General features: G+C 40.6%; 1 protein-coding gene across 1 annotated transcript in view; it reads left to right on the top strand.

The window, feature by feature from the left end:
- Positions 1–15,290, top strand: part of grk6 (G protein-coupled receptor kinase 6) — a 35,760-nt gene that overhangs the window by 5,811 nt on the left and 14,659 nt on the right. Inside the window, exons 3-6 of the mRNA XM_020615159.1 lie at positions 5,346–5,458; positions 9,184–9,261; positions 10,195–10,295; positions 14,392–14,484. Of these exons, the coding sequence (XP_020470815.1) occupies positions 5,346–5,458; positions 9,184–9,261; positions 10,195–10,295; positions 14,392–14,484 (385 nt within the window). The remainder of the gene's footprint in view (positions 1–5,345; positions 5,459–9,183; positions 9,262–10,194; positions 10,296–14,391; positions 14,485–15,290) is intronic.

The following is a 15,290-nucleotide window of genomic DNA, read 5'->3' as shown; positions in this document are numbered from 1 at the left end:
GGAAGCGAGTTCAAAACCCTATAAAATTACTGTCTGCCAGGCTGCACAACATTCGCTGCCAACAAAGTTCATGTTTTTGTGACAGTATCTGGTCTTGCAAGACAACATTTGCTTATAGAAGTATGAATAACTGTTCCATGGTTATGTTTTAGCTCTAGGGAAAGGCTGTGGCGTTCCTCTATATATAAAAAAAGTGAAAGGTGGCTTGAAGCAGGAGACGGGGTGTGTTTATTAAAATGAAACCAGCTTTTCATAACCTCAACCAAACTGCTTTTTTTTTGCCTAACCTCATGATTCAGTTTCTAATTTCACTCCTGAGATTCTTCTCAAACAGAGCAGTAAAATATTCTGCATGTAAAATGAAATATGCCCGATGCATGAGTACGTGCGCGCCAACAGCAGACGCTGCTTTTCTTCAGGGTCTCATCACCACAGAGCTAAGCTGTGATGCAAATAAGCTTTGATTTGAATGCATTCAGTCAAACGTGCTGTCTCACGGCAGCAGGTACAGTAGCTGCACAAAGCCGCACGTCTCAGGCAGGAGAGGAAATACTGGCTAATGTGAGGGAAAACAAAGTTAAACATAAGGATTAGAAAGGGAAGAACTCAGCAGTGATTCAGCTCCAAACATCCTTCTCAGTTTGACTGCTGATAATGTTTTATGAAACCAGAAGAAAGAAACAAGTGTATTGACAAAGACACTCAGGAAGCTGTCGACTTCCTCGTTTGTCAGAGACATGTTGTTCTCTACTTTTTTTTTGCTCTCCTCTTCTGTCCTAACATGTATGACATCACGTATCCTACTACAGATAATATGCAGCACTTCTGTCCTGCACAACGATGATGCATTTGCACAGTGTTCCAAAAGTGCAGGGATCAAAACGTCCAAATGCAGCCGCTCACGCTGATGCCACTTCTGCTTCTTTGCACAGTTTGGAAATCATTTACCAAAGGCAGAGCAGCGACTAAAAATGATTTCAATGTATGATTGTTTTCTTGATTTATCGACTTAAGGTTTGGTCCAGAACATGCTTGAACATTTTCCTTTACTGTGATTTAAAGCACATTCGCACATGTCAGAGGGATTAGAGCTACTGCAGGGGGCATTTTAATTTAGCAATTTGAACATTACGTTTTATTACAGATGTTTTCTCCACCTTATGCACTATTATGAGGAATCTGATTTACTAAAGTCTAAAAAGAGTCATGTTTTAGATGGATTTACTCATCTGATTTCCACACAGGTAACGAAATAAAAACTGGTTCCTGTCTTAGTATTGTTATGAAATTTCTCGACTGACTGAAGAAGAATCTATAGGGAGTGTTAATTTTAACTGCATTTTGAGCCATAGAAAAAGCAACTGAATGTGCATTTCACTCCACTTCTGTTAGGCAAATAAAAAAAAATAGAAAACATGATGGAAAGGTAGCAGTTCTTTGTTTTATTTGTTAATCATTTTCATTCTGTTCCCATTTTTCCCATCACGTTTTGCTTGTATCGATGCAACTCAGCCAAGCATAATTTGTCATATCTGAAGATTTGTTTTCAGTTTCCAAACTTTCCACTTTGAATTGAAAATGCATATAAAAACCTAGTTGCACTGGGCAGCAGGAGATGTTGCAACCAGTGTGTGAATGGCATTATGAGGGGGTTTGCTCCAGTCATTCACATACGATAGTCCCACGTCAGCAAGGCCATGATAAATAGTGGATACCCTGCAGATTTCCTGATAAATCCTGATCCCGGCATCATCACCAGCAGGTAAAGTCAGTCTGACCTCACTATTCAGCTAAATAGACACAGTTTACAGACAGTTTACTAGCTGGGGCGATATTTGTTGTCTGTTTTTGCGTGTTATGACAGAAGCTGCTGTAGGTGGAGACTGATCTGTTTCCAGCGAGCGATCACTTTCGGTACAATACCATAAACAGTGATTTCAGTATATTTTTAAAAACTAAAGTTTATAGCATTACAAATAAATTATATTGTTGAAGATAAATAAATAAATTAAAATAACCAGACACATTTCTGAGACCGCTGTGAAAGTTCATTTTAAGATTTTCCAGTGGGTCCGAGCTGTCAATTGGGTCAGGACTCCCAGAGACCCCCCGGTGTGAACACTGTTTAGCTGACGAGCAGCTGACTTTGTTGGCATTCAGCACAGGGGTCAGGGAGCAGAACACACAGTCACGTTTCTAGACCCATCACAGGTAGTTTTGTTGTTATTTTATTATTTATCTGTCAGGGATCGGCGTGTGAAGCTGCCGATAATATCAAGGGTGAACTCAATTATAGAGCCAGACGAGGATAAGTGAAAAACTGGCTCTTTAATAAGAGCAGGGACAACAAAACCATACGGAAAACTACGTGAAAAAAAAAAAACACAGGCACACTCAGGTAGAAAATACAGTCCAGGGTCAGACCCAGCAAACTTACACAGCTGATGAATCCACAAACGAGGGGTCAGAGAGGGAAGTCCGATAATCCATACACAGAAAGCAGTCCGAATCAGGAGGGCAAGGCAGAACACAATGGTCAAAATACAGTCCGGGGTCAAAACCGGAAATACACACACAAGGGGAAAAACACTGGAACATCTGACATGGGTGAGAGAACAATCTGGCAGCTTTCTGGTGGACGGAAAGCTGCTTATATCGGTATAAAAGCAGGTGAAAACAATCCAAAACTGAGATGAAACAGAAACAGGAAGTAGTGTCAACATAAAAGCATGAGAATGGAACCTGAAAGGACAGAATCATGACATATATGTAGTCCTTCTGAGATGGGTCTACTGTAGGTGTGTAAAGGATAACAGTTTGTGTATTTACAATAACACTAACAGAACCATTTGACTTGGGGGTTTGTTGACCCTGTAGCTCAGAGTGTGTCGTTTGAAATGTCATTTATTGGTCCTGATCGGTAAAAGCTTTGTGACTGCATCAACAGCCGAAACTGTGGCTGTTGTTAACACTGTGCTTCTGCTGTTGTTTTCTATAAATGTCCTGTCTACTGACAGTGATGGACACGTCCAGGAAACTCAGCATACATATGCTTGTTCTCTGTATGAACACCACATAAATCATCTCGGGTCTTCATAGCTCCTCTTCTCCTCCTCCTCCTCCTGGCTGCTCTTCTGCAGCCTGGTCAGCTGCTGTAAACCTTTTGTTTGTATGCATTTTCACCGACATGTGTTTCTGCCTGACCTAGAGATGAAGGAAACCCACTGACTAATCTGCAGACACAGTAGCTCCAGAAAAGATTCACACCCCTTCATTGTTTGCACACTTTGTTGTCTTGTGGATTTAACTTTAAATGGATAAAATTACCATTTTTGCCACGAGTCTGCACTCAGTAATCCACAATGGCAAAGTGAAATTCAGCAGGCTTGATGGAGGCCTGTTTGTTTAACCTGTGTGTGATGATGTACAGTGTGTTCAGCCCAGTCCCAGAGCTCTGTTCATGTACATCACACCTCCACCGATCTATTGAGAAAGTCCACTGATCCACAACCAGATAATGAAAAGTTCTCAGAACTGAGGCCAGTGTAGTCTCAACCATGAACTGTAATGAAGCCAATTTTTGGTGTTTTTCAGAGGAGAATCTGCTTCTGGGATTTAGGGACTTTAAACTGTTAATTACAAAAATGAATTTGAGTCATGCTGGTCTTGAAGCGGTTTAACAACCTGATGAATTTTAACCCCTGCAGCCTCCCAGAAATCCCACTCTGTCCAGCTTTTCTTTTGACTCGTTTCCTCCACGCTTCCTCATTGTTCGTTTTGCCTTCAGCTCTTCTATTTTTCATTAGAGGTCATTAGAGCAGCAGAGCGGAGAACACACGACGCAGCAGCAGAGAGATAAGTAGAAGAGAAACAATTGGAGGTGGGATAAAACTCAAGCATCAGTTACCAACAGTCAATGTGTCATCGATGGGAAATGACTGAGTAAAGTGATATACATATGTTTGGGATTAATCCTGAAAGTGGACCTATACTCCGATTCACACTCAGGATATCTCTGTTCCTGCTCCTTTAATCAGAAAGTCTGCCTTTTGTCTGTACAACAAACTAATGTACCTCATTAATCAGTTTCAGTAAATTCTTTAAACAGTTTCAATTCCGATTTTGCTTGTAGTCGTCTGTGAGGTGGAAATAAAACATTTTGTGGTGAAAACTTGACAAATAGTTCACAGTCAGTCATTCAGGTTTTTACACCTGTTGCTCAGCAGTTTTAAGTAAGACAACACTTTGGTATTTGACAACTCCTACACTGTCGTGTTATTATTTGAACTTGTCACAGTTACCAAGTTTCTAATGTTTAGCATTTAACACAAGTGCTCCAGACAGGATGGTCAAGTCAGGCACAGCCTCTGAGCACATCTGCAAAAAAAAAAGAAGAATTAATATCATAACTAATTTATTGAAAGGATCTTTATGCAAGTCACTGTACAATAGAAACATCCCCTGTTATTCTGGAGTTCCTATAATGAAAAACATAATAATATAATATCGGCTTGGCTGTCACACATGGGCAGAGCCGGGGGGTGGCCAGAGGGGCCACCAGCCGCCCCCAGAATCTGATTTCAGTATTAATGAATGATAAATGAAAAACAATGATAACTGCTGCCTTAGATCCAACTAATTTTCCTGGTGCTTTATAATTGTTATTGGTCAAATTAGTTTTAGTTTACACCATGCACGATGCTTGCATTCATTTCTCCGACTGTGTTGGTGTGGAGTTGGCATGATTCACCTGTGTTGGTGAGTGCTGTTGCTGTTTGACATGTTGTTCTGAATGAAATTTTCTGCAGATCATTTGCTTTGCTCTCCTCTCATAACAACCACACTGGCTTCACTGCTCCTCCCTGAATCACATTTGTTTATATATAAAGCTTTTTGAGCTGCTTTGCATCCATGTGAGTCACAGATGCAAATTCACATTTCCTTGACATTGTTTTTTGTACTGAAGCACAGCTGGAAAGGCGAACTCACAACTGCAGATACAAAGTGCCTTCCTGGTAAACCTCTACATGAGGTAGCTTTCGGGTTTATGCCTGTCTAGACTTGATAAAACTGTTAAAGTGTGGATGTGAACTCCAGTGTCTGGTGTGACAATAAGCTCAACCATATATTTCACATGAATGTAAGGGGGCATGTTTTATTTTAGACATTATAAATTGATATGGGAAACCCTGGCAGCTGGTGGTATTTAGCACTGATTCAGGTTCTGCTTTTATTAAAATTAGAGTAATTTACATGAAACTTTTTAATGACACCATAATTTGAGTGTTATCGTACTGGAAAGTGTCTCATCACCAGGCCCTCTGTGTGTTTCTCTGTCTCTGCAGAGAAGGACTACAGCAGCCTCTGTGAGCGACAGCCTGTCGGACGGTTACTGTTCAGACAGTTCTGTGAGACTCGACCCGAGCTGCGACGCTGTGTCAAGTTCCTGGATGCTGTGGTAAGAAGAGGGGGAGAGCGTGTGTGCTGATGGGGTGTTTGGATTCCTGGAAGCATGTGTGTTTGTGCTGCTGAGTTTAAAAGTTGTGTCCCAAACCACTAAAGTATTTTCCATGTCTACTCGTGTGTCAAAACAAAAGGTGGGAATGATAGAGTGAGGTGGGGGTCTCAAGGACTTTCTTGGTGTTTCTGTCTTCCCTGAAATGCTCCACTATTCCTGTTATTGAAGGAAGAGATGCGTCTGTGTGTAGAAGAAATCGTGTGCAAGAAACATGTTTCCCTGTTTCATTCCCAGCTCAAAATCAACCTCAGCTTGTGCTGTAGCCAGGAGGAGGGAGACAGGCTTGATGAAGAAGGTTAGCACGGTGGCAAGATTCGAGTTTCCCCTGACATAGTAACAAACACAAATTACACAAGATCTGAATATCCGAATCTGTTTTAAAAGAAAAAAGTTGGATTGCTGTGCATAGCATGTTTGGTGAATTATCCAGAGAAACAAGGGAGTAAATGTTTTTAAAAGTACTTTGTCAAGCTGCGAGTACCTCAGACTAAATGTAACTGAACTCTATTGCACTGGTGGGGCTGAGCTACATAGGCTAAAAATTATATCACAACATTTAGCTATATTTTTTCAATAGTGATGTAAATGGTGATAATGAAAACAGCACTTTTCAACAGTATCAGTAACTCAAAAAGGAAAAAAAACTGATGAGGCATCACATCAGATAGTATACACATCGCTATTTTCAGTTTTAATTTAGATTTTGCACACCGTCCCAACTTTTTCTGATTTGGGGTTGTACAACAATCAATTTGGTTAAAACAAATATAACATGAATTTTATTGCAAATCCCTCCTTGTCAACCGTTTCAATTCACATCATGTCTTTAGCTCCTCCTCTGTCAGTTTTCCTCCATCTTTTACTTCTTTTATTACTGGCTAAAGCGCTGATGACACGTCCTTTGATTCACGTCGACGTGAATCAAAGGAATTTGCTGTTGGACTAACATCTGTTCTCATCCCACAGCCTCTGGCTTTTCTCCTATTCTTGCCCTGTGTTTTTTAACTTGTGATTGTGGAACAAACCCAGTGTTTCCAAGACATTCTTCTTCCACCATGCTTGTTCTGTTTGTAGGCACAGGTGAAACACCATGTTATGACACATACCGACATCATCACACATATCATCAGTATAGTGAGATGACAAATTCTTATCATGGGATGAATCACATTGGTATATCTAGGACATTATGATAAGGCACAGCCCTATCCCGAGGCACTGTCTGCACGAGTAAGAACCAATTGAAGTTAGTGGGAAAGTACTTTTTTATGATTTGGGTGAAATGATCCTTGAAACATCTGCTTTAAAAGCAGTTTTACAGATGGCTGCTGGAAGTAAATTGGCAAGCTGGCTCTCACGGTGAGCCTCTGATGCAGGAACTTTAATTATCCTGAAATACCTCCAACACTTGAAGTTCATGAAGAGGAGGGGGAGGGGGAAATAGTTTAATATCTGTTTAATGAAATGCAGGAACTCTTTAACTGCAAACTGTATTGGTGTGTCACCCTTCTCTTCCTCCCCTGTTGTGTAACACATACACAGTGTGTTGACCCGAGGAATGTTTCAGTTACTCTGTTGTTTTATTCCCATCGGTCTGTGTGTGGTCTCATTAATGCTGTTTTGGTTTTGTTGGGTGCATAGTTCATAAATGATAAACTGTTCTTTCCTTCGTCACTGGATTCAGATGTGGCGTTCTTCCTTGTGCATGTGTTGGCACTAACACCAGAGATTTAAGGACCTGACACATGATTCAATCTCTTATTTGTTTCTGCAGTAGAGACACTTTCAACTCCTTTTCACTCATCAAGAATATAATTCATGGTTGCTAAACCGGTTATATAACAACTCCTGTACTATAAACAGACATGCTAGCCATTAATACAATGTCCGTTCACAAAGAACATAAATGTTTAATCCTCAAATATAACATGAACCATCTTTTTCAGGTTTAACATCCAGAAAAAATATCTTATGTTTTCGTGGCTACGTTATTTCAGTTTGGATGAAAACCGACTGACAAACTCACTGTCATCCTTAGATCCTTTAAGCTTCAAATCATGACTGCGATTCCGACACCAATATAACAAAAACATATTTGAGTATTCACATAATGTAGTTCAGGGCAACCTTCAATACTCTGAGCTGTAAAATGATGACAGCTTGTTTGTCAGACAGGATCATAATCACAAAAGAAAAGTGGCTGCAAAGAAACACAATGCTGAAGTGGGTTCTGTGCCGATTCTGTTCGAGTTGCCTTCCTGCGTGTGATGTGGAAAGATCATGCAAGTGATCAGCCATGTGAAATGATCTGAGGTACAGTATGTTAGTCAGTCTTTGCAGTCAGATCTGAAGAGTAGTTTGTTTGTCTGAAGGCAGGGAGGCTCTCCAGCCTGACTGACAAGTTTCTAGCTTTCAGTTGTCCAGTGGATACAACTCACATATGAAGCAATTATGTTCTCTTTTACCCTGCAACTGCTTCCCGTCTCTTCTTTGAGGACGAGATGGAAATGAGATCTGAACCGTCTTCACTGTCATATAGCGTTAGTTTACAGGCTCTCGTTGTGAGAGAGGAGAGGAAGCACTTTGGAGTTTTCCAGTCAGACCCTCTTTACTGCAAGACATTCAGAGGAATGGTTGATGAGAGCAGTCATCAGTTCACGTCCTACAGGGCGTAGAACGGGCCTCCCACAGCTCTTCAGTTAAAGCTTAAATTGGGTTTTCTGAACTCATTGAGGTCTTTAGTGGAGGTGGCTGGGATGAATGATGATGATGCCATGTACACGGTTATTACAGGGAAGTGCTACTGAGAACTGGACTAACAACATGGCACTCAATTCATTTCTGTAAAAGTTGCTCGGTGACTCATAAAAGTTATTCATGCTTTTGGATTACAACCAAAAAAAGTACCTTGATGTTTAGCATGCTTCCATGTTTTTGGCTTAAAGAGCATGTGCATTAGTGCCAAGCCGGCTGACGTCCTGTTGGCACGGTCACACATTAATGATAAAATGAAATAATCCTACAGCTCTCTTAAAACTTTTCAAATCGTATCGAACCAAATGGATCAAACTAACAGAGTCATTTCACAGGGTTTGTGATGCTCAGAAAAACACGTTCATCATTTTAAAGCTGCTTTTTTTTATCAGTGATTGAGTGGTTCCCAATATTCTGAACCCCTGGACAACAAACATAATGCAGTCCAGTACCACAGCACGATTAACTGTAACCTCAATGAGAAACATTCAAGATGTGTATTTCTGAGTTTCACCAAAAACTGAAACATTATGAGCTTCATAAATACATAGCTGTTGTATTTGCTGCATACATCTATACAGGTGTACCTAATAAAGTGCTTGGTGAGTGTAACTGGCATTGTAAATGAAAAATGTTTTATTGCTCATGTCGAGCTTTTCTCTACCTCATTGTGTCATTCTCATTTGCTCTAGCAGCTCCCGTGTCACTGCACTTCCTGGTTTCACTTTACAGTACATGTGAGAAATGACTTAGTGCTGGTTTTTGTGTGTTCAAGTCATTTACACTTCAACCCCAGGCGGCTGTGTCCGAAGCAGAGTCTGAAACTGCCTAATCACGGTCACGTTTAGATGGTTAAGCCAAAACTCCTGCCGTGGCTGACTCACTGTGTCCTGATGTGTGTTTGTGTGCAGGCAGAGTACGAGGTGACTCCAGATGAGAAGAGGAAGGAGTGTGGCCAGGAACTCATTGACAAATACTTCAACCCAAAGGTAGCCGTTGCTTTTATGGACCTCCTTCTCTTTCTATGGTTCCATGCAGAGAAAACAATACTAACTGAATACTTTAAAATACTTTAACCATGTGGGCAATACATTATAAAAAGCTATTTGAAAGAATGTACACAGCTCTTCTTTAGGACTAAAAATATCTACATATAAGCATTTGCAAACCTCTAGCAAAACCCTTTTCTATGAAATATGTCATGAACGCACAGTATAAAACTTCACCTGGAATTTGTTTAATATTTCAAATCAGTGCTATTAATACATCAGAGGGACTTTGCTAGAGTTTTGAAACCCTTCCCGATGCTATGTTCAAGAACTCTTTCATTTACAGTAGAGGCCTTCACTGGTCCAAAAATTTAGGCCCGACCTGAAACATGCCATGGAAAGTGGACCTGAATCTGTCGTGTATAAATTAAATAAAAAAAATAAAAAAAAGCTCTGCCGGACCCGACAGCAGATCAACTCTGCTCGATGACCTTTGAAAGCACCTCTCAGGAGATAAGACACTCCGGCCTGGCTCATTTACACTTACAAATCTTTTCCACTAACGATCCTTTACCCATGAAAGGACACCCTAACCTTGGTGGTTTCCACGACTACACCTCTCACTTTACACAGAAAATGCTCAGGGACAATAAATTAACATCCTTATGATGTAAAAGTGTCAGATTTGGCCAAATTGCTACTTTCTTTCGAAGTTTCCCTCAGTTTGTCCTGATGAATCTGTTTCTCCGTGTGTGCTTCAGACTGTTTTTCACCTGCAGCAGTGTGTAATTGTGTACATACAAGTCTGAACATGCGTGTAGAAGATAATCATCTCCCAGCACCATCTGAAACCCAGCCCATCCAGCTTCTTCTGCCAGTGAGTCACTGTGTTTACCTGCACTTAATGGTTTTTTTTTTTATGTCGTGGTGCAGTCAGAGGACCATGTGCCTGAGGTGGAAGAGGCCATGATGGCTCAGTGCACCGAGGCCCTGCAGCAGGAGGCCTGCAAAGAGCTCTTCAAGGACTGTACCAAGTAAGACCGCAGGGCTCCGTCTGTGCTGCTTATTTTGTTCACACAGGGAAACTCATGTCCTCTGGCTTATTTCTGGAAATTTTAATGACTTGAGAAAGAGTGTACATGATACACATATTACAGCTACTGGGGTTTATGGCCAATTTCTAATGTTTTTAGACTAAACTGTATTACTTTTTTTTTTGCAAAAATTAATGTTGAAAAGATTTAGCATTCTCCACCAGAGTCAAATACTAATAGTGTAGTAGATGGAGTTACATTAGAAAGCTTATTTCTACTTGATTACTGTCATTGGGTACGTAATATGAGTAAGAGTTGCCTTTTAATGCAAAGTAAATTACATCTTGAGACCAAATGAAAAGTACAGTACAGGGGCGATGGTGACTCTAATGTAAACACAGAAAGTCAGCTGCAAAATGAACAGAATCATAAATGCTTCATAATATGTGTATTGTATTGCCCTGACATTGTGGTATAGCCAGGAAATTGCAGAGTATGAGATGTATGCAGCCCACAGTATGAATTAACAGATTAAATGGTGGAAGGACAAGTCCATGCTTGTTCCAGACTATCCTAACTCTCATCTCTTTGTGAGCCTTCTGTTGCCTGATGCTTAAAAAGCATCCAGCTGCATCCATGCACCGACAAACACATTAAAATGAGGGCTACTGGCAGCCTGCAGAAAGGTGGGTTCTGATTGGTCCAGGCATCAGGGAGAAGGAACAAAGAGACACTTGAGATCACTACAGAGAAAACAGCAGAAGCAGCACTGCAGAGTGTCTCTTCTAAGTTTTCTGTCAATGCTGTCCTCATCCAGAGCTGCTTATAAACTTACTTTCTGCCCCAACTGTTCATGTGCTGAACTGTATCTCATGTAAATTTCCGCACAAAATGATTTAACTCTCTCCTTCAACTCTGACTTCTGGACAGAAGTTTGCAATAACATCTTTTCTATGACCAGCAACGTAAACGTACAACTTATACACTACAAGAACATTTACAGGACCCATATTACACTAAGTAAAATGTTCAAAATGGGTTTCACTGACACAGACATCTGTTCACAATGCACTCTAGGTTGCACCGACAGTTATTTTCATGGTACTTGGACCTGCTGACCAGTTCATTCCCTCTGGATAGCAGTGACAGAGAAACTCTCCACCATCTTGGGCTGTAGAATCCCTCCTTTTCCATTATATTGCTTACTCGGTAATATCATAGAAATCGACCACCTACCAATTAAATATAAAAACCCACTCCTCATTTCTCTAGCCATTGCCAAGAAAACTATCTTTCAAAACTGGAAATCAAAAAAATCATTATACATAAACCACTGGACCAACCTTCTGACAGAATACATCACATTAGAGAAAATGGCATCCACTCACAAGAATAGTTTGTCTGCATTTCATGACACATGGAACCCATTTCTAACACATTTCAACTTGAACCAAACACCTGGGGCTGAGGCCACGCACATTCCCACCAACCTCTAAAATTTAAAAAGCTGATTCTATTAGTAGTACTGTTATCATCATTATTATTGGTAATTTTTTATTTATTTATTTCCACTCCTTTTCCCTTTCTTGCATTTCATAGACTGCATAAGTTGGAAATACCCACACTTCATGTGTTATTTTGTTTCAATAAACAAAAAAATAATAATTAAAAAATAATAATTCCGAAAAACCAACCCTCTCAAGAAACGCAGGAGACACCAGGTAGCCACGTTGCTCATGGGGATGGTTAAATGTGAGTTTATTTGCGGCTTTATCCTAATAATGCTTCAAAGCTATACTCAAAATCACTCCACAATTCATCACAGTCTACTGCGACTCATTTTACTGGGATTTAAATGTAGCTGTGATACAGATAAAAACACCTGCTCTCTTCAAACCAGGAAGCCACTGGTACTGCTCATGGTGCAGTCAGGATTTAGACGGATACAGAATCAGAAAATAAAGTATTTCCTCAAAACAAACAGGAGGTACAGAAAGATGCTCTGATAAATGTCACGCAGCTCATTTGTTTCTGATGAGGAAGAGTGGTGTCTGTTCATTCCATAAACAACGGTCCCACATTGAGTAACATCCTCTAACGGCTCTGTTCGTGCCTTGTTGCGTAGGCGTGAATTAGCACAGAGGCCAGTTTGTTTTTCAAACCACTTCAAGTACAAGACATGAGCAATTTACTACTGCTGCTGCTGCTGTGTTCAGTATTAACCCTAAACTCCGGTGAAGGATACATCTGATAAGTCTTCCATATTTTTGTGGACAAATGTCAGGAAAACCCTTTGTGTCATTTCTCATTCTAACTACATCCACCCTTGTGACTGGTGCATACAGTATTACTACCGTATATACTGTATATCAGGGGTTGGCGTGGCCTCTGGGCATTTTTTCCTACGTCATCAGATGGCGCGCCATCAATATATTGTGGCGACCCTGGCTACAATATTATATCAATATATTTTGCAATTTAAGGGTAATATATATACATAAATATAAGCATTGTGCTGACTTGTAAAAGTAAATGAATAAACTAATAAAATACTTACATAAATAAAGAAATATTATTCCCGCCCCTTCATCTGCAATGTTGTTGTCGCTATTTGCGTAGTTACAATTGGCTCCACATCGGTAGATGAGGCAACGTTTGAAATTGAGTTATTTGATTTCCAAGCATCCTCCCTGGTCAGCACTGCACTACAAGGCGCGAGTCTGTGTGCGCATTCTGGCTCACGTGCTCTGAGGATTACAGCACACTCAAGAAGCTCGCTTTTTATGTGCTTACTGTTTCCTTCCACCTACACCTGTGAGGCAACTTTCTCGTCAATGAATGCCATAAAGACGCAGGAGAGAAACCGAGTGACGCATAAAAACTTGCAGAATGCCCTGCGCATTAAAATGACATCTCTAACACCAGACATACAGAAAATGGCGACAGAAGGGAAATACCAGTTTTCCCACTGAGTCTTTCAAATGTAGTTATCGATCCGTTTTTTTTAGTGCTCATATTGGCCGTTCTGTGTCTTTTAGGATCACATTGAATCCCGCTTCAAAAGTCCTCCAGATGAAGCAGTGGTCACTGTTCATAAAAACAAATGCATAATAATAATTAAGTTATAATAATAAAGAAAGTGTCTGAATATGTCCTTTATTTAATTTATATGCTCAGCTTCATGGATGTGAGTGCAGCAGTGACACAACACAGGGCGGTTCTGTCACCACAAGCTGCAGCACAGTGCGGAAGAGGAGGGGAGGGGTTACAGAGCGACTCACAGTGAACCTTTGAAAGTGTCAAATTGAACTCAAATTAATAGTCATAAAATAACATAAAAAAAGGATTGGACACTGTTCGTGTGACTCGAACTCATGCTATATAAATATAACGTTTCAAAATTCGTGGGCCAGAATTGGCCCGCGGGCCAGACGTTGCCGACCCCTGCTGTATATCCTTTGTATATGCAGAGGACATGACTAGTGGCAGCTGGAAAAACCCTTCTTCTAACCGTGGCTAGGTAGCAGGTGGGGCTGATTTACAGACCGTACTTTGACAACACAGGGTGGAGAAGCTGGAATAACAACAGACGGGCTGCAGGCAGCAGAGTCACGGAGGCAGGGTGTAGATGAGAGACACCATGTTCTAGCCCACTGTCACTGGGTTTAACAGACACTGTGGGCAAACTCTTAATGTAGCTTTAAAGGGTGACAGTGTAACACGTGAAAGAAGAAATAACAGTTGTTTAATGGAAGTCATAAGGGAAAATATGCTCCCTTACTTGAGGCAGTCCACTCTGTGACTCGCACCACAGCCTTCAGATTCAAGGTTTCAGCTTGACCCTGAGTGGCAGGGGGCTGTAGACACTGTAGACTACTGCTATCACCACCACTCTCACGCTGTTAACTATTTTGATTATTGATCGTTTTAATCAATAATCAGGTACAATTAAAATATCACTCACTAATCAAAGTTGTTGCTAATTACTTGCAAAAGACAATCAATTGACAAATTGTTTCAGCTGTCAAACTATGATCAAGACAGGGTTTATTAATTACCGGTAATAGGAAATTAACCCTTTGCTGTATTTTTCCAGATTGATCCACGACTACCTGAGCATGGCGCCCTTCGCAGACTACCTCGACAGCATGCACTATAACAGGTTCCTGCAGTGGAAATGGCTGGAGAGGTAACGTGTGATGTCTCCATCTTTTTAACTTTTTATTCTTTCTTTTATTCTTTCTGCAGCTGTGTCTGTTTTGCACACCAGCATCATCTTTTTCCACACATACCATTTAAAAGCTCACTTTGCAGATACATTAGCCTTAAACCCCTCCACAGTCCCAGTAACAATGTGTGTTGTGAGTTGCCTCATTCCTTCCTCTCTCTTGTGTCCTCATGTCTTCTGGGTTACAAGGGTCAGGACAATGCAATCTATGAACTTCAGAATGATTTCACCCTTCCATATTTCAATATAGGAGATTGAAGTTGCGCAAGTGCAAAGTTTCACAGTTGGATTTCAGCAGTGAGGCGACCTTCTGAACACGCTGCTGTTGTGACAGTTAGATAAGAGTGATTCTACTGGGATAGTTTTTTAAAGTATGGGTAGTAATGCTGGAGGCACAGTGGGTGATTCTGGTGTCTAATCAGGTCTCATTGTCACAGTGAGGGACATTCACAACGGTGGACACTTGTGTATAGACAAAACACAACGTGCCTTAAAAACAATGCGTTATAGCAATGATTTAAAGTCTAAATAGGGGCCAGGTTCTGCTGTTGTGAATCTTTCCATAGGTTCACACACTCAAGTCAGATTGTGAATCTCACTCTTTTCATTCTGATCTCTGTAGCTAAATTCAGCAAGGTGGAAAAATACACACATAAACATTTTTCCTACTCCCTCAATTCCACCTTTAAAGATGGCTTTCAGCTAAAATTATTCAGTGTTATCATCATTTGTTGGTGGAGAAGTGAATCTATCCTCACAACAAGTTT

Source organism: Monopterus albus, unplaced genomic scaffold (genome assembly GCF_001952655.1).
Source record: "Monopterus albus unplaced genomic scaffold, M_albus_1.0 scaffold159.1, whole genome shotgun sequence".
NCBI lineage: Eukaryota > Metazoa > Chordata > Actinopteri > Synbranchiformes > Synbranchidae > Monopterus > Monopterus albus.
Note: the sequence above shows the minus strand (reverse complement) of the source record. Positions and strands in the feature narration are given on the sequence as shown.